General features: G+C 46.4%; 1 protein-coding gene across 1 annotated transcript in view; it reads left to right on the forward strand.

Moving 5' to 3' along the window:
• mgat4b (alpha-1,3-mannosyl-glycoprotein 4-beta-N-acetylglucosaminyltransferase B) overlaps nt 1-23,770 on the forward strand; it is a 452,622-nt gene that overhangs the window by 351,989 nt on the left and 76,863 nt on the right. Inside the window, exon 8 of the mRNA XM_072512689.1 lies at nt 7,365-7,479. Within this exon, the coding sequence (XP_072368790.1) occupies nt 7,365-7,479 (115 nt within the window). The remainder of the gene's footprint in view (nt 1-7,364; nt 7,480-23,770) is intronic.

Below are 23,770 nucleotides of genomic sequence, written 5' to 3' on the forward strand. Positions count from 1 at the left end.
CATCTCTGTCATGATATTCAAACACACACATCATGATAGACACACCAACAGACAAATCAGAACACACAACACCACAACCAATGACAGAAAGATATAAAAGCACAGACACGACCCCTGTGTGGCCAGTAAGAGCGGCAGAGGAGAACCAGGACACAGCTATTGCCGGGGACACTCAGGGAGACAGCACGTGCAGAGTGTCCAGTACGAACTGTATTATAAGAGTTATAATAAAATAGAGTTGTACCACATACAACTGTGTTGGCTCATCTGTGCACCAGAGCACCCAACACCACATGGTACAGGAGTGGATCGATACCTGCCGGCATACCTCAGTGTACACAGACAACCAGCAGTGCCCAGGCATAATGCAAGAGCTCCCGGTTCCGCAGGCGCTCCAGTGCGACGGCGACCTCCACGAAAACTGGCGGCGATTCCGGCAAATGTTCGAGTTGTTCCTGGCGGCAGCTGAACTCCAAGACCTGGATGATAAGGAAAAAATTGAATTTCTCCTCATCGTCGCCGGTGCAAGGGCAAGAGCAATGTTCAGAAGGTTCAGGTTCTTCAGGAGGCAGCAAAGGCACAATTACCAGGCAGTCATGGGCAAATTCGCCAAGTACTGTGAAGAATACGCAATCCAATGGGGACTTAAAGGTAAGAAAAGCTGCAGTACTCACCTCGTGGCTGGGATCCCGGAGCCCGAAATCCCGGGCCTGAGAAAAGGCTGGGTCGAGGTCGGCGGCCATCTTGCTAAAGGTATAACGCTAGCACAGTTGCGCGAGAAGTGCGCAGAACCGGAAGTTTCGTTTGCGCATGCGCGAGATGCGGCGCATGCGCAGTTAAGAAAACGGCCATCGGTAAAGGAACAGCGATCTGAGCATGCGCAGTCGCTTCCTACGTGCTACATACCGAGCGTCAGGATGTCAGAGGCCCAAGACTGGATCAATTTAAAAAGGAAATGTCCCAAATCTAATTTAAAAGGGAAACGTCCCAAATCAAAAAAACAAAAATCTGTTAAAGCTGTAAAACAACCTTCCCTCACCTGGAATGACAGCGCAGTGCCGCAAATTGACCCAGGAGATGAATTTTACCTCCGAAGAACCCTCCGACAAGCAGTTACCTACGCACAAGCCGATGATTCCGACCTTGAATATTTCGATGACGATTTTTACAGTGTTTCTGGACCTCGCGAGCCCAATGATAGCTCCGTGGTCCTATATGACTATGACTCGGACGAACCTTTCGTGTTGCACATTGGCGGCCCCCATATTGAATCCGACGCAGATGCGGATTCATTTTTCGGATTTGAGGATCTTCAACCCAGCAGATATGACGTTCCAACTTATCAGTACCGGATGATGCTGCAGCCTGACATTACCAGACAGGGAGCGGTGCAAGCACACGGAGAGTGCCCTGCTGCCACACAGAGCGTGGTCCACGTCCCGCTCAACGTTCCCGACTCTATGAAAGACGACATGCAAGACTCCAGAGTGCAGTCCTCGCATGAACCAGAAGTGACTCCAGTGTCACAAGCTTCCACAGCAAGCTCGTGGACAGCCTCCACGATAGAAGTAACGCAAGACTCCAGAGCGCAGTCCTTGCACGAACAAGAAGTGACTCCAGTGTCACAAGTCTCCACAGAGAGCTCGTGGACAGCCTCCACGATAGAAGCAACGCAAGACTCCAGAGCGCAGTCCTTGCACGAACAAGAAGTGACTCCAGTGTCACAAGCCTCCACAGAGAGCTCGTGGACGGACTCCACAATGGAAGGAACGCAAGACTCCAGAGCGCAGTCCTTGCAGGAACAAGACCATGAGGGTCTAGCAACCTCTCCTGACCAACCAGCGGCAGACGATGCAAGTCTGCCATGCTCCCGTGAACAGCAAGAAGGCTATAACAGCCTACCATGCTCCACTACACAGCAGCATGACCATGACGGTCTCTCATGCTACAATAAAGGGCACAGCGCTGAAGACTGTTCAAGCCCAACTGAAGACAAGCCAAAGGAATCGCCTCGTCCAAGCCCGAAGAAAAAAGGTTTATGCGCTGACCTTCAGGATCATTGTAGCCGAACAGAGATTAATAATGCAGCACGGCCACAGAAGGATGCTGAGGATTTGCTAACGAAATTAATTGTATGTTTAACTTGCAAGGAGCAGACTGAGAATTGCCAGTGTTCTAGTACGGATCGAAAAAATGGACAAGACATTGATCCTCAGGTAATGGAAATAACACAACCTGACTCATATCTACAGCAGGGACAAATGTCTCCCTTCAACACAATGCCGCAAAATCCCAACTTCGGAGACCAGCAGTTAGTCAGTAATGACTCTTCAAACCTTGAGGGGAACATTAATTGCATTGAACCTATACACACTCCACTGATTATTGAGCAGAACATTGGAGCAAGAATCCTGAGGACACCGACATCGAGTAGCCAGATAACGAATTTAACACCCACAGCAGTTTCAAGTGAACCAAGTGTGCTTTCCACTAATGATGAAGATGCAGATAAGGTCGACCCGATTATCCATTGTACCACACTAACCCCAGTGATTAAGCAGTTATGTATGGGGAGTATAATGTGGGCAATTGAGAACAGTAAAAGAGATACTGTGACCATGCCAGTCCCAGCAAAATCAGACCCAGAGACCATGAAGGCATGTACATCAAACAAAGTCACATATGAGGTACCTGAGAAGAAAAGTGAAACGGAATGTTCTTTGGAAAATGGTACAATGTCAATAGAAACAGTGGATACTATATTCGAGACCATACATATGGGAGAATTTGGGGGTAATAAACAAGGTTCTGCAATGTCTGGGGGAAGATTTAAAGTTCCAAAGAAGAAAAGCCCAAATGAAGGACAATGGCAAGACAATGACAGTCCACCGACATGGTGTGCACCACCAGATGAAAACTCTGACAATTTACCCAACCCTAGTGAACAGCAAGCTGCTAATGACGATCTATCCACGGGATGTGAGACGAGTGACGACAGCATCCCACTTCCCATGCAAAAGGTGCAAGGTGACAGACCTCGCCTAGTGCGTACCGAGGCACTCAGCGATCACGGTGGGACCACTGACGGCTGCGGTGGCGGCGCACCGCCTCCACCCTCGATGGCTCGAGCCTCTCCACTGGTTGGTGCATTCCTGCATGTTCCGACTCCAGAAGTGCAGCTTCAGGGAATCTCGGCTGCCTCCAGTGAACCTGTTGGGACTCCGGACGGGGGGCATCGACGGAAGGCAGACCGGACTCCAGATGGGGAGCAGCCAAGCGCCGACTCTGATCTGCGCACGCCAGACCTTGCTCCGGACGGGCGGTGTCGCGACCTCGGTGATGGCACGCTCAGGGTGACGGCAGATGCCACGGCGACAGGGAATGGATCGCGTGGCAGTCCCACTGGGTCGGCAGTGGCAACCAGCACCGGCGGTCCAAGATGGACACACCAACTCGCGCCATCGCCAGACGTTGATGCGAGCAACAATTCTCTATCCAAGGCGACATGCTTCGACGTTTCTCTGCGGAGTCGCCCTTCCGGCACAGCAGGTGGCCGGAACCAGCGTACACGGTCTTGGCCAACTTCCACATCTGGCACAGTCATCGCCTTGCATGATATTAGTGATGGTGCTACTTCGATGGCAACGATCCATCGGCTACAAGATGCCGTCCACCACAAACATAAAAAGAAAACAGACTCCACCTTGTTCCTGGCATGCAGGGCGGATGGATTGGTGCATAGGCGCAATCAGCGGGCTTTGTGCCGCCTTCCACGCTCGCAACTGCACCGTACGCACACGCCGGATCCTCCACTGGTTCCCAAGGATGACTTCGTGGAGATGCCACGGATCATGTGTCTTCCATCGCCACCAGAACCAAACCACAGCCAGGGCACCACTAACAAAGATGTTGAATGTTATATTTGTAAGAATGAAAAAAACCAAGCACTGCATGAAGTACAACAAATGGTAAAGTAGAGACTTCGGCAACAGCATCACCCACAACAGTCCAAGGTGAACCAGTGTGACCCCGAATCTCCACAGCTGAACCGGCTTGAGGACCAGCCCATTCTTGAGGTGGTCACCCATTAGACTGGACTTATAACGCTGTTAATACGTTCAAAAAGTCAAACACTTCTGTATTATAACCTGTTGTTGTTTATTGTTCCAGATATCGTCTGACCGGACCAATGTTCAAGTTTTTTTTTCTCTCCCATCCAAGTTTTGTTATGGTACAACCTTGTTAGTGTGACGCACCCGACATCGCCCCATGTAAATAGTTACGTCATAAACACACGCTGTACACAACACAAACGCACACTCTTAGATGCACTCACGACACAATTATATTTATAACCACGTAGGCACTTGTCTTTGTAAAAAGGGGGGATGTCATGATATTCAAACACACACATCATGATAGACACACCAACAGACAAATCAGAACACACAACACCACAACCAATGACAGAAAGATATAAAAGCACAGACACGACCCCTGTGTGGCCAGTAAGAGCGGCAGAGGAGAACCAGGACACAGCTATTGCCGGGGACACTCAGGGAGACAGCACGTGCAGAGTGTCCAGTACGAACTGTATTATAAGAGTTATAATAAAATAGAGTTGTACCACATACAACTGTGTTGGCTCATCTGTGCACCAGAGCACCCAACACCACAATCTCCTTTTCTAGGCCAGCCACGCGCTCGCGCCTCCCGCACGCTACAGTCCCCCAGGCGGCGGACCCCCGCCCCGACTACCTCTCCTACTTCCAGCTCCCCTTTGGCCAATGCAGCAGCAACCCTGTTCTTCCCCCTCCCCCCGCTAGATCCACGTCTAGCCATTTTGCTCCCCTCATGACACTCCCGTAAGTCAGCTGACCCCGGCCTCTCCCGCCATTCCATCGACCCCCCAGTGTGAGAAGTGTGAGAATCCCCCCTCCCCTTGGCAGTCAGTGCGCTCCTCTCCAGCACCGTCCCAGCCCCACCCCCATCCTTCCCTAACGCAGGAAAAAGCCCGCGCTTTCCTGAGCTGGCCCCGTCCCCTCTGGCGCAGCTCCTTTTTGCGGCCTTACCCCAACTCCCCATCCCCGGGCCTCCACTCCCCCTCTTCCTCCGTGGGGCCCTGCCCCTCCAACACCGACGCCCACACTCTCCCACAGCCCCCACATCAAATCCATTCACCCATCCCCACCCAGCACTCAAACCAAAAGAACATTCCCTAAACGTAATAAACACAGTAAACATCCCCCCACGACAAACCCTCAATTTGAGTCCAACTTTTCAGTCTGTATCAAGCTCCATGCCTCATCGGGCATTTCAAAATAATGGTGCCGATCTTGGAACGTGACCCACAATCGCGTTGGCTGCAGCATCCCGAACTTCACCCCCTTCCGATGGAGCACCACCTTAGCCCAATTGAAACCAGCTCTCTTCCTAGCCACCTCCGCACTCCAGTCCTGGTAAATTCGGATCTCCGTGTTCATCCACCTGCTGCTCCGCTCTTCTTTGGCCCATCTCAGGACACACTCTCTATCCATAAAGTGGTGGAACCTCACCACTACAGCCCTTGGCGGCTCATTGGCTTTGGGTCTCCTTGCCAGGACCCGATGAGCCCCATCTAGCTCCAGGGGCCTCGGGAAAGCTCCCGCGCCCATCAGCGAATTGAGCATCATGCTCATATAAGCCCCGGCATCGGGCCCCTCCACTCCTTCAGGGAGACCCAGAATCCGAAGATTCTTCCTCCTCGACCTAATCTCCAGATCCTCGACTTTTTCCGCCCACCTCTTGTGCTGCGCCTCCGCCTTCACCTTCATCCTCGTTCTCCGAGTCTTTTTGCCGCACCTCCCGGATTGCCGCCCCTTGGGCCTTCTGGGTCTCCACAAGCTTCTCAATCACTGCCTTCATTTGCGCCAGCATTTCTGTCTTCAGCTCCTTAAAGCAGCGTTTAAGAAACTCCTGCTGCTCCTGCGACCACTATGTCCATGCTGCTTGGTCTCCACCCGCCGCCATCTTGTTTTTCCTCCCTTTCACTTTTCGCTGCCCCAAGATCACTTTTTTCACCGCTCCTGGTCCAATCCATATAATGTCGGGGGGACCTTGCTGTCACCTTCCCACACTGGAAGCCGTCGAACAATTGCCGTTGGGGCCTCTCTGGAGAGCCCAAACGTCCGTTCTCGGCGGGAGCTGCCGAACGTGCGACCTACTTAGGCATAGCCGCAACCGGAAGTCCAGCACCTAAGCTTTCTAACCACAACTGATCACTCGGAAAAATTGGTGACAACAATGCATTTGAAACTTCAGTGAAAATTCACAGGCACCCTAGAAGATAACTATACTGTTACCTTTAGAAGCTTTGATCGGTCCCCTTTCTGTAATGTGATCACCTAAAGCGATGTGAGAAAGCAAGTTGAGAAGAGCGTCTTCAGTTTAATTTGGTTAATGGGCACAGCACCAGAAAGAGTCCAATAATCCATATGGTATTTTTCCAGCTGCTTAATCATTCTTGTTCAGTGTACAATATTTGACCACATAGGGCTCAATATTCATTTCAGACTGACACTCACTCACATTCTCACTCGCTCACATACACATTCCTGCACACAGTCTCACACTCTCACACGCTCACTCTTGTACGCTCGCTCTCGTGTGCACACACACAGTCGCACACACACTCACACATGCACACACATTTTCATACTCTCACTCACACGCTCTTAAACACATGCGCTCTCGCACACACACATTCTCGCACGCACACACGCATTCTCTCACACACACACCTACGCATTCTCACACACACACACCCACGCGCACACATTTTCACACCCGCACTCACACACATACACATGCACTCACACACACACACACGCGCGCACTCTTCAACTCTCACATACTCACCCTTACACGCTCACGCACTCGTGCACACATACTCGCTCACACACTCTCGCTCACACACACTCGCTCACACATTCTCTTGCTCACATATTCACGCTCACACACACTCTCGCTCACACACACTCTCGCTCCCGCACTCTCTCGCTCCCGCACTCTCTCGCTCCCGCACTCTCTCGCTCCCGCACTCTCTCGCTCCCGCACTCTCTCGCTCCCGCACTCTCTCGCTCCCGCACTCTCTCGCTCCCGCACTCTCTCGCTCCCGCACTCTCTCGCTCCCGCACTCTCTCGCTCCCGCACTCTCTCGCTCCCGCACTCTCTCGCTCCCGCACTCTCTCGCTCCCGCACTCTCTCGCTCCCGCACTCTCTCGCTCCCACACTCGCACTCTCTCTCTCTCTCTCTCTCTCTCACACACCCACTGTCACATACAAGGTTATTAACTGAAGTGTTTCTGTTTCCTTTTCACACTTAGTTGGAAGATGATATTGTGGTGAGACCCAATTATTTAAGCACAATGAAGAATTTTGCACTGCAACAACCATCTGAAGAGTGGATGATCCTGGAATTTTCCCAGCTAGGATTTATTGGTAAGCGTCCGGATGATTAGTATCGAGACGAATAATTCAACGATTGTCTCATCTCCTTAAGTTTTCTATTCCTCCTACAAGCCCATACTTGGAATGGCCTTCTCACAATGCCTGATCGTATAATATATATATAATATTAATAAATGTAGCATTATATATAATATATATATACCTTCATAAGGTCATAAGATAAAGGAGCAGAATTAGGCCAGTTAGCCCATCGAGTCTGCTCTGCCATGCGACCATGGTTGATCTCATCCTGGCCTTAACTCCACCGTTCTGCGCGCTCGCCATAACCCTTCAACCCATTACCAATTTAAAATCTGTCTTAACTCCTCCTCAAATTTACTCACTGTCCCATTCTGGGGCAGCGAATTCCACAGATTCACAACCCTTTGGGAGAAGTAGTTTCTCCTCAAATCTGTTTTAATTTTCATTCATTTTGTGCCCAGAAATCTATTGATTTCAATTTGAATATACTCAATGGTCCACAGCCCTCTGGGATAGGGGTCAGGGGGGGAGAATTCCAAAGATTCACCTCTGAGTGAAGAAGTTTCTTCTCGGTCCTAAATGACCCAACTATATCTTGAGACTTTGATGCCTAGTTCAAAACTCTTAAACCAAGGGAGTTATCAGCCAACGTTGAAACAGAAGTGCTGAAGGATTGCTTTTGGTTAGATCCCTCCCTGAAAATAATAAAGAACTTGTACATCTATAGGGTCCTGCATGGACTTGGGATGTTCCAAAACATCTTACAGCCAATGAAATGTAGTCACTGTTGAAATGGAGGAATCATGGCAGTCAATCTACACACAGCAAACTCCCCAAAACAGCAATGAGGCCATGACTAGATGATTACTTTAAGCTATTGGTTGCGGGTTGGATATTGGCCATAAAACCAGTGGAGAACTCGGCTGTTCTTCATTTTGCGCAGTGGGATCTTTTGCATCTACCCAAGTGGCCAAATGGAGCCTCAGTTTACCATTTCATCTGAATGTGGCACTTCCAACAATATGCCGCTCACTCAGTATTGTGCTGGGTGTGTCAACCCAGATTTTGTGCTCATTCCTGGAATGGGGCTTCAACTCTCAACCTTTTAAATCCGAGGCGAGAGTGGTACCCAACGACCCACAGCTAACAACCAAACTGAAGAACTGCTTACATCCCTCAGTTTCTCCATCCTCTTGGAATGTATGTCTAGCCTTCTCATTTTGGAGTTACCAGATCATTAATTCTTTCTTCATCTTTTCTTGTGACCTTCTAAAACATGACGCTGCCCTGCTCTGCAATTAAAATTATATATTGCGCCTTTTTTGTTTTGCAAAAATTTTCCAAGGCACAGCACTTAGATAATTGTTCCCTCTGGGTGATTGGGTAAAGTTGATAGTTTTTAAAAGTTCCTATTTATAAACAATTTGGTGCTGTACAGTTGGTTTGCCAATGTTTATCCTTTCCCCAAAATCACGATAGATGATTATCTGGTCATCACATTGTTGCCACTACATTACAACAGTGACCGAACCTCAAAATCACTTTGTTGGCTGTAAAGCATTTTGGTATGTACTGAGGCCATGAAAGGCACTAGATCAATGCAAGTTCTTTCATTCTTTCTTTTGTGGTATTTAACTGCATAGTTGGTGCTACCATTTTGCAGTAAAATGTTTTGCTTGTTGCAAGGATTTCTGAAATTTGCTTGGGTTTCTTTGTGGCCGTTTTGGAAACCACGATTCCATCAGGTTCTAGTTCGGGTAGTTGAATAAGTCAATTTAGTTTTATTAAATAGATTAAATAGTACCCAATTATTTTTTTCCAATTAAGGGGCAATTTAGCGTGGCCAATCCACCTACACTGCACATCTTTGGGTTGTGGGGGTGAAACCCACGCAGACACGGGGAGAATGTGCAAACTCCACACGGACAGTGACCCAGGGCCGGGATTCAAACCCGAGTCCTCAGCGCCATAGACAGCAGTGCTAACCACTGTGCTGCCCTTATTAAATAGAATTATGAGATCTTCTTAGACTTTTACCAGCACTTTGGGGAAAGATGATTCTGCAATTCCATCTATTCTGCATGGAAGCCATAAACTGATTTAGTGTGGCCCTTTTTGTTTTTTCAAAACAATGTAGTTTTTGGTGTGGATTACAATGACGGGGAGTGTTCAATAGGTGGAAAACGCCCACAGAATGCATTTTCTGAGTAATGGGGAAGAGCCCTAATTCTAGCACCTTACCGGCGGCATATGGCACAGTGGTTAGCACTGCTGCCTCATGGCACTGAGGAACCGGGTTCGATCTCAGCCCGGGTCACTGTCCATGTGGAGTTAGCACATCCTCCCCGTGTCTGTGTGGGTCTCACCCCCACAAAGATGTGCAGGATAAGTGGATTGGTCACGCTAAATTGCCCCTTAATTGGTTTTTTAAAAAGATTGGGTACTCTCTTAAAAATTAAAAAAATGTTTTAAATGTTTTAATGGTGATCAGCTCCAAGCCCGCGCAAACACTCTGCTGACATCACCACAGATGACGTGACGCACAACCAGCAAGAATGTATTCCCAGATACATTACACTATTGTCTTGATATAGACCCCTTTTTTTTTTCCTTTGCAAGCTTATGCCACAGGCGAGCTATTTGCTGAATTTTCCAAGCCTCATCCTGTTCTTGTATTTGGGCTTTTATGCTGCCTTAGTCCCAAAGCGTTAACAAAAGTGTCAAGTCAGCTGTGATTCTGTGAAATGAACCGCACTGATGTTCCAACAGTATTCCTGGAATTGGCTATTCTAAACATTTGCAGCTGAAAAACGATTATGTTAATCGGGTAAATAGTTCTAGGTGCTTGCAAGAAGTCTTCAATATCGGAATGAGATTCTTTTCAATGCTGCTCTGTTATTGTTTGGGAAGCATGTCTACATTTTCCCAATTGTCTTCTGATTACAATCAATAAAAAGTGTAAAATGGATTTAATATTTGTGTAATTGAACAATCTATTGATTATATGATTGAATAATAAAATGTTCAGATTCATGATTGCCACCATTTCTATGATGGATTAATCTTGTTTAGTGTGGGTTGTTGTTTTATAGGCTTGTGTGCTCATGTCTTGCTGATTAAATCCCAGTTCATTTGATTGTATTTTTCATCTAGTATACTACCTGCTCTTTGCCCAGCGACTGAACCTTTTGATAGGAGATACTTGAAAATGTTACCTGTTTTCCAGCATAAAGAACCTAAATTAAATACAATGTGTGTGTTTGTGCGTGCACTGTGACCAAATTGGCACAAAGGCCTGTATTGGGAACCTTGTTCTTTTGTAACTTGTTGCTACACCCAGAGCAGCAACAACTTGAATTTAAATAGCGCCTGGAACATAGAAAACCATCCCAAGATAGTTCATTATTAGATGCTCCCAAACCACATGAGCTTTAAGGACAGGTGACCAAAAACCTAATCAAAGAGGCAGGTTTTAAGGAATGTCCTGAAAAAAGAGGAGCAGGAAGGTTTGGAATCATTTCATACAGGTAGATGAGGGAGAAAGTATAATAGCTATGATGGTAGATTAGATAAGAAAGGATGCCCGAGTGGATCATAAACACTAGAATGGACTGCTTGGACAGAATGGTCTACTTCTGTATTGTATATCCTATGCAAATGGTAACCACCTGGTCTATCATACCTGTAAATAGCTCTTTGAAAGAGCTGTTCAATTGGTTCCATTCCCAGTGCTCTTTCTACCTTTCTCTGTATTTTTCCTCTTTTTTTTTTTAAAGTACACATTCAATTATCTTTTGTAATGTACTATTAAACCTGCTCCCACTACCACTTCAGACATTGCCTTCCAGGTCATAACAAGACACCGTGTGAGGAAAAACTTTTCATCTCCCCTCTGGTTCCTCTGCCAATTACATTCAATCTATGCCTTCATGTAACCGACCCACCTGCCACTGGAAATAGTTTTTCTCCGTCTACTCTCTCAAGGTCTCAGCTGTGGTTCCGTTGGCAGCGCATGAAGTCTCTCAATCAGAAGGCTTAGGGTTCAAGGTTCACCTAGAGGGTGGTGGGAGTCTGCAATGCACTGCCTGGGAGGGTAGGAGAGACGGGAAACCTTATAACCTTTAAGATTTACGTGGATGAACACTTGAAATGTCATAAAACACAAAAGGTTGCTGCATAAGATAAAGACACATGGCATTAAGGGTAAAGTAGTAGCATGGATAGAGGATTGGTTAATTAATAGAAAGCAGAGAGTGGGGATTAATGGGTGTTTCTCTGGTTGGCAATCAGTAGCTAGTGGTGTCCCTCAGGGATCAGTGTTGGGCCCACAATTGTTCACAATTTACATCGATGATTTGGAGTTGGGGACCAAGGGCAATGTGTCCAAGTTTGCAGATGACACTAAGATGAGTGGTAAAGCAAAAAATGCAGAGGATACTGGAAGTCTGCAGAGGGATTTGGATAGGTTAAGTGAATGGGCTAGGGTCTGGCAGGTGGAATACAATGTTGACAAATGTGAGGTTATCCATTTTGGTAGGAATAACAGCAAAAGGGATTATTATTTAAATGATAAAATATTAAAACGTGCTGTTGTGCAGAGAGACCTGGGTGTGCCAGTGCATGAGTCGCAAAAAGTTGGATTACAGGTGCAACAGGTGATTAAGAAGGCAAATGGAATTTTGTCCTTCATTGCTAGAGGGATGGAGTTTAAGACTAGGGAGGTTATGCTGCAATTGTATAAGGTATTAGTGAGGCCACACCTGGAGTATTGTGTTCAATTTTGGTCTCCTTACCTGAGAAAGGATGTACTGGCACTGGAGCGTGTGCAGAGGAGATTCACTAGGTTAATCCCAGAGCTGAAGGGGTTGGATTACAAGGAGAGGTTGAGTAGACTGAGCTGTACTCATTGGAATTTAGAAGGATGAGGCGGCATCTTATAGAAACATATAAAATTATGAAGGGAATAGATAGGACAGATGCGGATAGGTTGTTTCCACTGGCGGGTGAAAGCAGAACTAGGGGGCATAGCTTCAAAATAAGGGGAAGTAGATTTAGGACTGAGTTTAGGAGGAACTTCTTTATCCAAAGGGTTGTCAATCTATGGAATTCCTTGCCCGGTGAAGCAGTTGAGGCTCCTTATTTAAATGTTTTTAAGATACAGATAGATAGTTTTTTGAAGAATAAAGGGATTAAGGGTTATGGTGTTCAGGCGGGAAAGTGGAGCTGAGTCCACAAAAGATCAGCCATGATCTCATTGAATGGCGGAGCAGGCTCGAGGGGCCAGATGGCCTACTCCTGCTCCTAGTTCTTATGTTCTTATAATATTCAAGACTGGTCCAAGGTAAAAAGTGGGATTAGGGTCGACTTGTATTGTTTTCTCGGTGCAGACTCGGGCTGAAGGGCCGCTTCTGTACTGAATGATACAATGACGAAGGACAAAAATGGAGAATAGCAGATGCTCCATTGCTGCACTGTCAGAGGTGCAGCCTTTTGGGAGAGGCGCTAAACTGAGGCCCCATCTTCCCTTCCGGGTTGAGGTGTAACAAATTTGAAGAAGAGCATGGCAATTACCCCAGTGACCTGGCAAATATTTATTCCTCAATCACCATCAGAAGGAACAGATTATATGATCATGATCACATTGCTGGTTGTGGGAGCTTGCTGTGACAAATTGGTTGCCGTGGTTTCTATATTACAACAGTAACTACACTTAATAAAGGGATATAATTGGTTCTTTTCAAATCTCGTGATATTGAGCACCTCGATTGAATCTCTGCTTAATCTTCTCCCCTTTAAAGGGAGTAATCCCAACATTACTCATCTCTCCATCTCCCCTGCATTATCTGTGGGCTGTTAACACATAATTATCAATTAAACAAAAGCAGAATTTTTCATTTTTTAAAGAAGGATGTTAGTGAATATTTTTAGAGAATGAAATCTTGCCCAACAGATCGATATTTGTATAAAAAAGATGGATTAACAATTCAGAAATTTGTCCAAGGTGTCAACCTTTTTTTTTCAGATGTCATGTAACCAGCTGCGTGTTTCTAGTTTTTATTTAAGATGGAACTAAGGTGGCTTTAGTTTGAAGTTCAGCTCCCCCCCCCCCCCTCCCCCAAATCAGATGTCATAAGTGCTTAAGTAATTTAAGTAATTGTCTATAATTAGGAAAAAGACCCTCCCCAACCTTTGAAATTGCTTTTTAATTAGTATTTTCTGCAACACAACTGTGACTAAGTAATGGACAATCTCTGGACCACAGTGGTTACTGACAGAACTGATGTTTAAATAACCACTTTCCTCAGGTTGTCCTGTCAGAGCGTTATGTGTTGAAGTCCCACTGCAGAGAATTGAGCCCATGCTCCGAGCTGACAATTCAGTGCAGTACCGAGGAGTGCTTCACTGTCCGATGTCATTTGAGTGAGATGCTTAGGAAGAGAATGTCAGAAACCAGGATGCAGTAAACTAAGCCACAGCTGCCGGTGGTAACACGTAGTGATCTGAAGTTGGTACAGCTGGAGCAGGTTACAAAGATAATTGCCACAATTTAGCAGCCCCGTTGATCGATTCCCGGCTTGGGTAATTGTCTGTGCACAGTCTGCACGTTCTTCCCGTGTCTCCATGGGTTTCCTCCGGGTGATCCGGTTTCCTCCCACAAGTCCCGAAAGACATGCTGTTGGGTGAATTGGACATCCTGAATTCTGTACCCGAACAGGCTCCGAAGTGTGGTGACTAGGGGATTTTCACAGTAACTTCATTGCAGTGTTAATTGCACCTGTAATCCAACTTTTTGCGACTCATGCACTGGCACACCCAGGTCTCTCTGCACAGCAGCATGTTTTAATATTTTATCATTTAAATAATAATCCCTTTTGCTGTTATTCCTACCAAAATGGATAACCTCACATTTGTCAACATTGTATTCCATCTGCCAGACCCTAGCCCATTCACTTAACCTATCCAAATCCCTCTACTTCTGATACTAATAAAGATTATTTTTATAAATCCTGTGATGGCTGCTAAACCTCGCGAGCAGCCAGAAATGGGAATTGTGCTGCCGAGATCTCTGTTTTAGTTCTTCCCCGCCCCCTGCCAGTGATGTAGTCAGATTCGCGTCCAGAGGGCAGCACGGTGGCGCAGTGGGTTAGCACTGCTGCCTCACGGTGCCTAGGTCCCGGGTTCGATCCCGGCTCTGGGTCATTGTCCGTGTGGAGTTTTCACATTCTCCCCATGTTTGAGTGGGCTTGACCCCACAACCCAAAGATGTGCAGGGTAGGTGGATTGGCCACGCTAAATTGCCCCTTAATTGGAAAAAAAATTGAATTGGGTACTCCAAATTTAAGTTTATAAAAAAAAAGATTGCGCCCAAATCAGGCCCAGAAAGGGCATGAACCTGATTTCCATAAATTGTAATAAAGTAAGATATATTTACCGGCATTGACACGTAATGTCCGCCCACGCCTTATCCCCACCCACCCAGTGTGACGTCATGCCAACGCGAATCCACTACTGGTTTTCAAAAATAAAACCTAGTCATAATGTCGGAGGCATATAATAAGGTATAGCCCCTGGGGGGTGCAGGACATAGCTGGGAAGTGCCACGGCACTGCTCCCTGGCACACCGGAAGTGCCAGTGTGATAGTGCCATGGGCGGGCACTTTGGAGAGTCTTATTTGCGGGGGGGGGGGGGTTCCCCTTATATTGTGGAGGCCAATACATGGGGGTGGTGCTTGCATTGGGCTGGGGGAAGGAGGAGCTTGTAAAGGGGCAATCCCGGATGGCATTGCCACGATGCTAGCGGAGGGTGGGATGTGCCGGAGCCTGTGAAGGGGGTTGGGGCAGTGCCATTGATGGGGAGGTGGGCCGCACAGATGCATCTGAAGGGGTGTGGGGTGGGATTCCCCCGATCTTCGCGCTGTAATGGATGGAGGGCTTAGTCTCAGGATCTCCGCTTTGCCGGCATGTTTAGACCCAATCCCTGAAGCTGGCTGTCACCTGTTACCCTGTTTCTTCGGTAACACAGAAATTGCACAGTGTGCCATTTAATCAGGCGTGAAAAGGCATCTGTGAAGCTGGCAAGTTGCACACAGCTTTTCTCGCCTGATCCAGCAGTGCACCATTTGAAAACGTGAATGTGAATTTTAAAATTTGGACTTTGTCAGATCGTGATCCATTGTGGATCAGTGAACATCTGATGATGAGTGACTGGAACTTGGTGTGAGTTAAAATACAAGCAACAGAGTTTTGGATGAACTGGATTATGGAAGGTGGATAACTAACCAGGAGGGCATTGGAATAGTCTAATCCAGAGACGAGGAAGACGTGGATGTGTTCAGGCAGAGTCATCTAGCTAAATTATTACTGCTGTAGACAAAGCTGTTTTATTCTTCTTTAGCATTATTTTACCTCTAAGTTCACTTCAGAAGTATGCCATTTTGTTTTTTCTAATTATTTCTTTTTATTGAAGTGCTCAATTCTTTTATTTTCCAATTAAGGGGCAATTTAGTGTGGCCAATCCACCTTCCCTGCACATCTTTGGGTTGTGGAGATGAGACCCACGCAGACACGGGGAGAGTGTGCAGATTCCACACGGACAGTGACCCGGGCTCTCAGCGCTGTGAGGTAGCAGTGGTAACCACTGCACCACCGTGCTGCTCCAAAAGTGTGCCAATTTGAACGATTTCTGGATACTTTTTTTATTCATGCATATGGGGTATGGGCGTTACTGATTAGCCCAGCATTTGTTGCCCATCCCTAATTGCCCTTGAGCAGGTGGTGGTGAGCTGCTGCCTTCTTGATTTGCTGCAGTCCATGTGGTGCAGGTACAACCACAATAATGTTTGGGAGGGAGTTTCAGGATTTTGACAGCGCAACGGTGACGGAATGGCGATATACTTCCAAGTCAGGATGGTGGGTTGCTTGGAGGGGAACCTCCATGTTATTTGCACGGTCTGCTGCCCTTGTCTTTCTAGGTCAGTGGTGGGCAACCTGAGGCACGGGGCTGACATGCAGCCCATCTGGGTTCTGAGTGCGGCCCACGTGACATTTTGGCGATTTCCGAATGTGTAGTTTCTTTCCTACCAGTATAATTGAAATAATACACGCATAAAGCAAGGGCAAGTGAAGTGAAGTGGGTGCTGATCACAACATTGACTGTGAGAGCGTGAACTCCCTCTGTGTCCAAAGCATAAATATTTATTTTATCTTTACCATTTGAAGTTGATAGTTATATGAATGATTAAGCAATGATCAAGGCTATGGGCCAAGTGCTGGCAAATGGGATTAGGTAGGAGGCTCAGATGATTTATCATGCTTCAGTGCAGGCTCGAAGAGCCTAAGGGCCTCTTCTGCACTGTAATTCTCTATAACTTGTGAAATATTCAGCATGTGTTAAATGTATTCAATCTTATTCATGGTGTCATGATTAGTGAACAAGCCTGATTTCAATCTTGCGGCCCACTGGAATGAAATAGGGCCCTCATGCGACCCATTCACTAGCCTAGTTGATTGGATTCCATACAAAGCTAATGGGCACAGTGTTTCACACCCCATTGTGCCCGGCACCGATCCAGTTGCGCCGGTTGCATCGTGGCAAAACTGGCTTCGCGCAGTCACCGAGCCGACTGAGAGTCACTTGATCCATGGCGCCTGGCATGATCTGAATCACACCCATCACCCTATTTAACTGAGCCATTAGGCTCTCCTAAATATGCCTGCCGGTTTGAGGCCTCAGTCTCCCGGCTCCTGGGAATCACCGGACGCACAGTCGAGGCCTCACCAGGCACTGGTTAGTACTGGCCTTCACGACTGGAAACTAGGTGTGCTGGCTTCCCCGGGGGTCTCGGAGGCCATTGGGGGGGTCCTGAAAAGTGGGGCGAGGGGGCAGACCTCACTGACCCCATAGTGGGGTATGCTCTTTTGGAGAAGGGTTGCGATGACCCGATGCCCACAAGGATGGATGGGTGGAATCTGGGTCACCCTCGCGCCTGGGTGGTGATGGTGGGGAGGGGCTCACGCTAACATTTATTGATGCCCCTCAGGTGTCGAGGGTTGGGGGTCTTGCCCATGTCTGCGGGGGTTGGTCGCATTGTCCTTGGGTGGATGGTGTGGGAAATCATCAAGCTCGCTTTGAGTTCAGGGCACCCTTTCAAAATAGTGCCCCGGTCTCGGAGGAGCCGGTCTAGCCGGCAAGTTTAGTTCCTCACTGCAGAAAAGTGTGGAATTGACCAGTGAGAAACTTCCCAAGCCTCCAAAAAATGACTTGAGAGTGGGTGAATGCGTGTCTGGATCTTGCCCAAAAAGCTGGCAGGAATCACCCTGCCACCCTGTCAGGGGCAGCACGGTAGCATTGTGGATAGCACAATTGCTTCACAGCTCCAGGGTCCCAGGTTCGATTCCGGCTTGGGCCACTGTCTGTGTGGAGTCTGCTCATCCTCCCCGTGTGTGCGTGGGTTTCCTCCAGGTGCTCCGGTTTCCTCCCACAGTCCAAAGATGTGCAGGTTAGGTGGATTGGCCATGATAAATTGCCCTTAGTGTCCAAAATTGCCCTTAGTGTTGGGTGGGGTTGCTGGATTGTGTGGATAGGGTGGAGATGTTGACCTTGGGTAGGGTGCTCTTTCCAAGAGCCGGTGCAGACTCGATGGGCTGAATGGCCTCCTTCTGCACTGTAAATTCTATGGAGAAAAAAACCCCGCCCAAAATGACACTTATTTTTTGAATGAATTGCAGCCAATACGTGACCAGGGGCTGGTTTAGCACACTGGGCTAAATTGCTGGCTTTGAAAGCAGACCAAGGCAGACCAGCAGCACGGTTCAATTCCCGTACCAGCTTCCCCGAACAGGCGCCGGAATGTGGCGACTAGGGGCTTTTCACAGTAACTTCATTTGAAGCCTACTTGTGACAATAAGCGATTTTCATTTCATTTTCATTTTCATTCAATTCATATTCTTTGAAAAATCTGGAAATATGGACGGCATGGTGGCGCTGTGGTTAGCACTGCTGCCTCACGGGGCCAAGGACCCAGGTTCGATCGCGGGCCCGGGTCACTGTCCATGTGGAGTTTGCACATTCTCCCCGTGTCTGTGTGGGTTACGCCCCCACAACCCAAGGATGTGCAGGGTAGGTGGATTGGCCATGCTGAATTGCCCCTTGGGGAGAAAAAGAATTAGATCCTTTAAATTTGTATTAAGAAAAATCTGGAAATAAATATCTGGCAACAGCAAAAGTGACCATGAAACTTTTGGATTGTTGTAACATCCCAGAGATTTTTATTTTCGGTTATTAGTTTTGGGTTTTGCTGCCAAGTATTAGTGCCCTCAAGAAAGTGGTGATGAGCTGTGTCGTTAAATGTGAAGCGTCGCTAGGCATTTTCAAAGACAGTTAAGAGCTGTGCGTCTGGAGCCACACACAGGCCAAACTGGCTGATGAAAACAGATTCTCCTCTCTAAAGGACAGTAGTAAACTTGATGAAAGTCTCATGATCATCTTCACTGATGTCTGCATTTTATTCTATATTTATTTAATTAATATATTAATTAAATTTAAATTTCCCATTTGCCATGGTGGGATTTGAATTCGTGTCTCTGGATTATTAGTCCAGACCATTAGATTACTAGTCTAGCACAGTGGTTCTCATGCTGCGGTCCATGGACCATTGGGGTTCTACAGAGAGCTCCCATGGAGTCTGTAATGCAGGGCCAGCTTTACAGCCTAGGGCACCATAGTCAAGAATAAGAAAGTGTGTGACAATGGCAGCGTGCTTTGTTGTCCTTGTACTCCTGTCCTCCCCCTGCTCCTGTGGTGTTTACACCGTGATCAGGGTGATTTCTCAGCACTCGGGGTGATTTCTCAAAAATACATTGACTTTACAGTGAAAAGCAGGAACATCCATATCACTGATATCTGTAAATAAATGCCTGTCTTTAAAAAAACATAATCTTTGCATGCAGCGCTTTGATATTATGCACATTATTTCGTGTCATAATTAAATGGGAGATCTGAGATCACAAATGCATTTGAAAAGGAGTCCATTAATGAAAAAACTTGGAGAACCTGTCTAGCAACAACCACTACATTATTGCGCACAGATGTCTGTTTTAGGAAAGAAATCCAGATGCCCTTCTCCTGTTCTAGATCTATATCTGACTGCAGTCCTACAGTAACATGGTTGACTCTTAACTCCCCTTTGAAATCTCAGAATGATTACAGCACAAAAAGAAGGCCATTTGGCCCATTGTCTACATATCAGCCTGTCATGTATGCACCGGTTCCCCAAATAAGCAATTCACCCAGTGCCATTTCCCTGCCTTCTCTCCGTAATCTATTCTTTCTTTTCGGATAATAATCCATTTTCCTTTTGAATGCCTAGATTGAAGCTGCCTTCTCTTCACTTGGGCAGTACATTCCAGATCCTAGCCACACTGCATGGAAAAAGCAATTTTTAAAACCGATTTCCTTCAACCTATGCCCCTCATTCTCGATTCCTCCACCAATGAAAGCAGTTTTTTTCCACTGTCTACTCTGCAAATCCTTCACTATTTTGAATACCTCTGTCAAATCTCCTCTCAGCTTTCTTTCCTCCAAGAAAAACAGTCCCAACTTCACAAATCTATCTCCATAACTGGCCAAAGCAAGTAACTCAGTTGAATAGTGATGATGTACAATAAATGCTGACCTTGCCAGTGACATCCACATCCCAATATGAACAAAATTACATATAAAGATTCCACTTTCCAATTCTGTTCTGTGTGGGATGGTAACGCCTTTCATGTTAAATTCAGGAGCGAGTTAAAACAGTCCATATAACACCTAAGTCGGTGGGTGGCTTTTATGAAATTGCATTGAAAGTTTGTTAATTTAGTGACAGAATAGTGGTAAGCTGATAAATAAAACCAAATTACCATTGCTATTAAATTCCCATTGGTCAACTCGGCAGTGACTAAGGGTATGAATTAATTCACTCCACTGTTGTCAGTGCTGAAATTTATTGGATACAGTTGTGTAATGGTTATTTTGCAAAATTTATAATAGAGTGGTCTGGACTAAATAATAATTAATCAGTAAAGTGATAGAAGGGGTTATCAGTAGTTCAATTGCTTTGCAATAACCTACTCTTTGATGCTCAATCTGTGTTCCAAAGTAACAAGACCTGGACAATATCCAGGCTTGGGATGACAAGTGGCAAGTAACATTTATGTCACACAAGTGCCAGGCAATGACCATCTCCAACAAGAGAGAATCTAATCATCGCCCCTTAAACAATATCCTGGGGGTATGATGAATGTAGAAATTGTTATATATTATGTTTATATTTGCGGCAATAATGTTATTATAAAACCCTGGTGTAAACTATATACAGGCAGTATGTCTGCCAAAGCTATAATTAAACAGTCATAAAAGGCGAGTTTGTGATTGGTTTTGAACTATTTATTTGTTTACATATAGAAACTAATGGAACATTGCTGTGATTGCTGGATATTCTCTGGAGAGTAGATAATTTGAGGGGTTGCATTTAATCCTAGCTAAGAAGGTAATATGATATCTTAGTGGGATACAGATATGTAATTAATGGGAGGAGCCAGGTCTGGCTGTGGTTTTGCAGTTTGTCACAGGATTTGCTCCAAATGTCTCTACACGGCTAAGCAAATAATCTGTCTGCAACTTTATTTATAAGTGCCATTTGAACTGCATTGGGTTGCTTCATTGGAGTTAGTGGCAGGTATGGATAGTAAGTTCACGTTTTTCCTTTTTAAGAACTGTTTAATAAATAATTGTAAAGCTATTTCTTTGATAATGTGGTTAATTCTGTGTTTAAATTAAAGTTTGTTTTAACATAAAAGATACCTATTGGTCAGAGTCGTCACTCCTGGGGTGAAGTATCCTTTCCTCAGTGTTTTACAAATTAAAATACTGTTGCTTCAGGAGCAGGTCAGAGACTGGGAATCCTGCAGTGAGTAACTCCACTCCTGTCCACCATCTACAAGGTACAAGTCTGGAGTGTAATGGAATACTCTCCCCTTGCCTAATTTAGTGCAGTTCGAACAACATTCAAGAAGCTTGACACCATCCAAGACAAAACAGCCCGCTTGATTGGTACCCCTTCCACAATCATTCATTCCCTCCACCACCAATGCACAGTGGCAGCAATGTGTTCAAGATGCACTGCAGGAACTTACCAAGGGTCCCTTGACAGCACCTTCCAAACCCACAACCACTAGGAGGAGAAGGGCAGCAGATACTTGGAAAAATTCCCCTCTAAGCTACTCACCATCCTGACTTGGAACTATATTGCCATTCCTTCACTGTTGCTGGGTAAAAATCCTAGAACTCCCTCCCTGACAGCACCCTGGGTGTACCTGCACCACTTGGATTGCAGTGGCTCAAGAAGGCGACTCACCACCACTTTCTCAAGGGCAATTAGTGATAGGCAATGGTGCTGGCGAGGCCAGAGAAACCCACATCCCTTGAATGAATAAAAAAATAATCATGCCAAACTATAACAGTTTTGAGAATTTGAATTTAACTTTTGATTCCTTAGTAGAAGCTGGTCAAGAAAGGGGTAGATAGCTGTGCTGATTGGGTGAGACAAAATAAGGTAGGAAGAGGCTCATATTGAGTACTAAACATCAGAATGAACCTTTTAGGCCAAGAGTGCTGTACGTTCTATATTGTTCACCGTCTTGAGATATCTGTACCTCTTTCTGCACCAATTCACTCATACATTGCCTACCCAGTGGTCCCCTGGGTTTTCTCAGCCTCTAGCTCCAGGTTCCTCTGTATACAGGACCAGGAAAGATATTTTGCCTTCACAGTCTGTCCAAGCCATCTACTTACAGACAAGTGAAGTTCTTGATTTTTGTTTACGTGTATTGTAAAACAGCATTTGTTGAATAGTTTAGCCTGAACTACCCATCAAAACTAACCATCCAGTTCAAAACCAGACAGGTCAGCAATTATGGTAGGTTATTTAAAGCCTTTTTTAAAATAAAATATATTTTATTAAAGTTTTTCGATCAAACAAAAATTTCCCATTTTACAACTTTGTAATAATAAATACATTGATCATTTTTTAAATAAATAATATGCTGACTATCGGCAACTCCCAATAACAAAATAAGAAGCAACAGAAATAATAACTAAGATAGTAACTTTGTGAAATCAAACATAAATAACTAATATATAAACACACACATAAAACCCCTGAAGACCCAAATGAGCCCCTCCCCACCCACCCCCTCCCCCCTGGGTTGCTGCTGCTGCCTTTCCTATTTTCCCTTATCGCTCTGCGAGATAGTCGAGGAACGGTTGCCACCGCCCGATGAACCCCTGAGCCGAACCTCTTAATGCATATTTTATCCGCTCCAGTTTTATAAACCCTGCCATGTCGTTGATCCAGGCCTCCACACCCGGGGGCTCAGCTTCTTTCCACATAAGTAGAATCCTTCGCCGGGCTACTAGGGACGCAAAGGCCAACACGTCGGCCTCTCTCGCCTCCTGCACTCCCGGCTCATCTGCAACCCCAAATATAGCCAACCCCCAGCTTGGTTTGACCCGGACCCCCACCACCTTCAAGATCACTTTTGCCACACCCACCCAGAACCCATGCAATACTGGACATGACCAAAACATGTGGGTGTGGTTCGCCGGGCATCCCGCGCATCTCCCGCACCTATCTTCCACTCCAAAAAACCTACTCAGCCTAGCTCCCGTCATATGCGCCCTGCGTAGAACCTTGAATTGTATCAGGCTGAGCCTGGCACACGAGGACGAAGAGTTTACCCTACTTAGGGCATCTGCCCACAGCCCCTCCTCAATCTCTTCCCCCAGCTCCTCCCATTTTCCCTTCAGCTCCTCTACCATCGTCTCCCCCTCGTCTCTCATTTCCCTATATATATATCTGACACCCTACCATCACCCATCCATGCCCCCGATATCACTCTGTCCTGGATCTCTTGCGCCGGGAGCTGCGGAGATTCCCTCACCTGTTGCCTCACAAATGCCCTCACTTGCATATAGCGAAATGCATTCCCAGGTGGCAACCCATATTTTTCTGTCAGTGCTCCCAGACTCGCGAACGTCCCATCTAAGAACAAGTCCTGCAATTTCACAATTCCTGCACGCTGCCAAGATTTAAATCCCCCATCTATCCTTCCCGGGACGAACCTATGGTTGTTCCTTATCGGGGACCACACTGAGGCACCCGTCACTCCCTTATGTCGTCTCCACTGCCCCCAAATTTTCAGAGTTGCCACCACCACTGGGTTTGTGGTGCATTTTTTCGGGGAGAACGGCAACGGCGCC

The sequence above is a fragment of the Scyliorhinus torazame genome, chromosome 7 (assembly GCF_047496885.1).
Source record: "Scyliorhinus torazame isolate Kashiwa2021f chromosome 7, sScyTor2.1, whole genome shotgun sequence".
Lineage (NCBI taxonomy): Eukaryota > Metazoa > Chordata > Chondrichthyes > Carcharhiniformes > Scyliorhinidae > Scyliorhinus > Scyliorhinus torazame.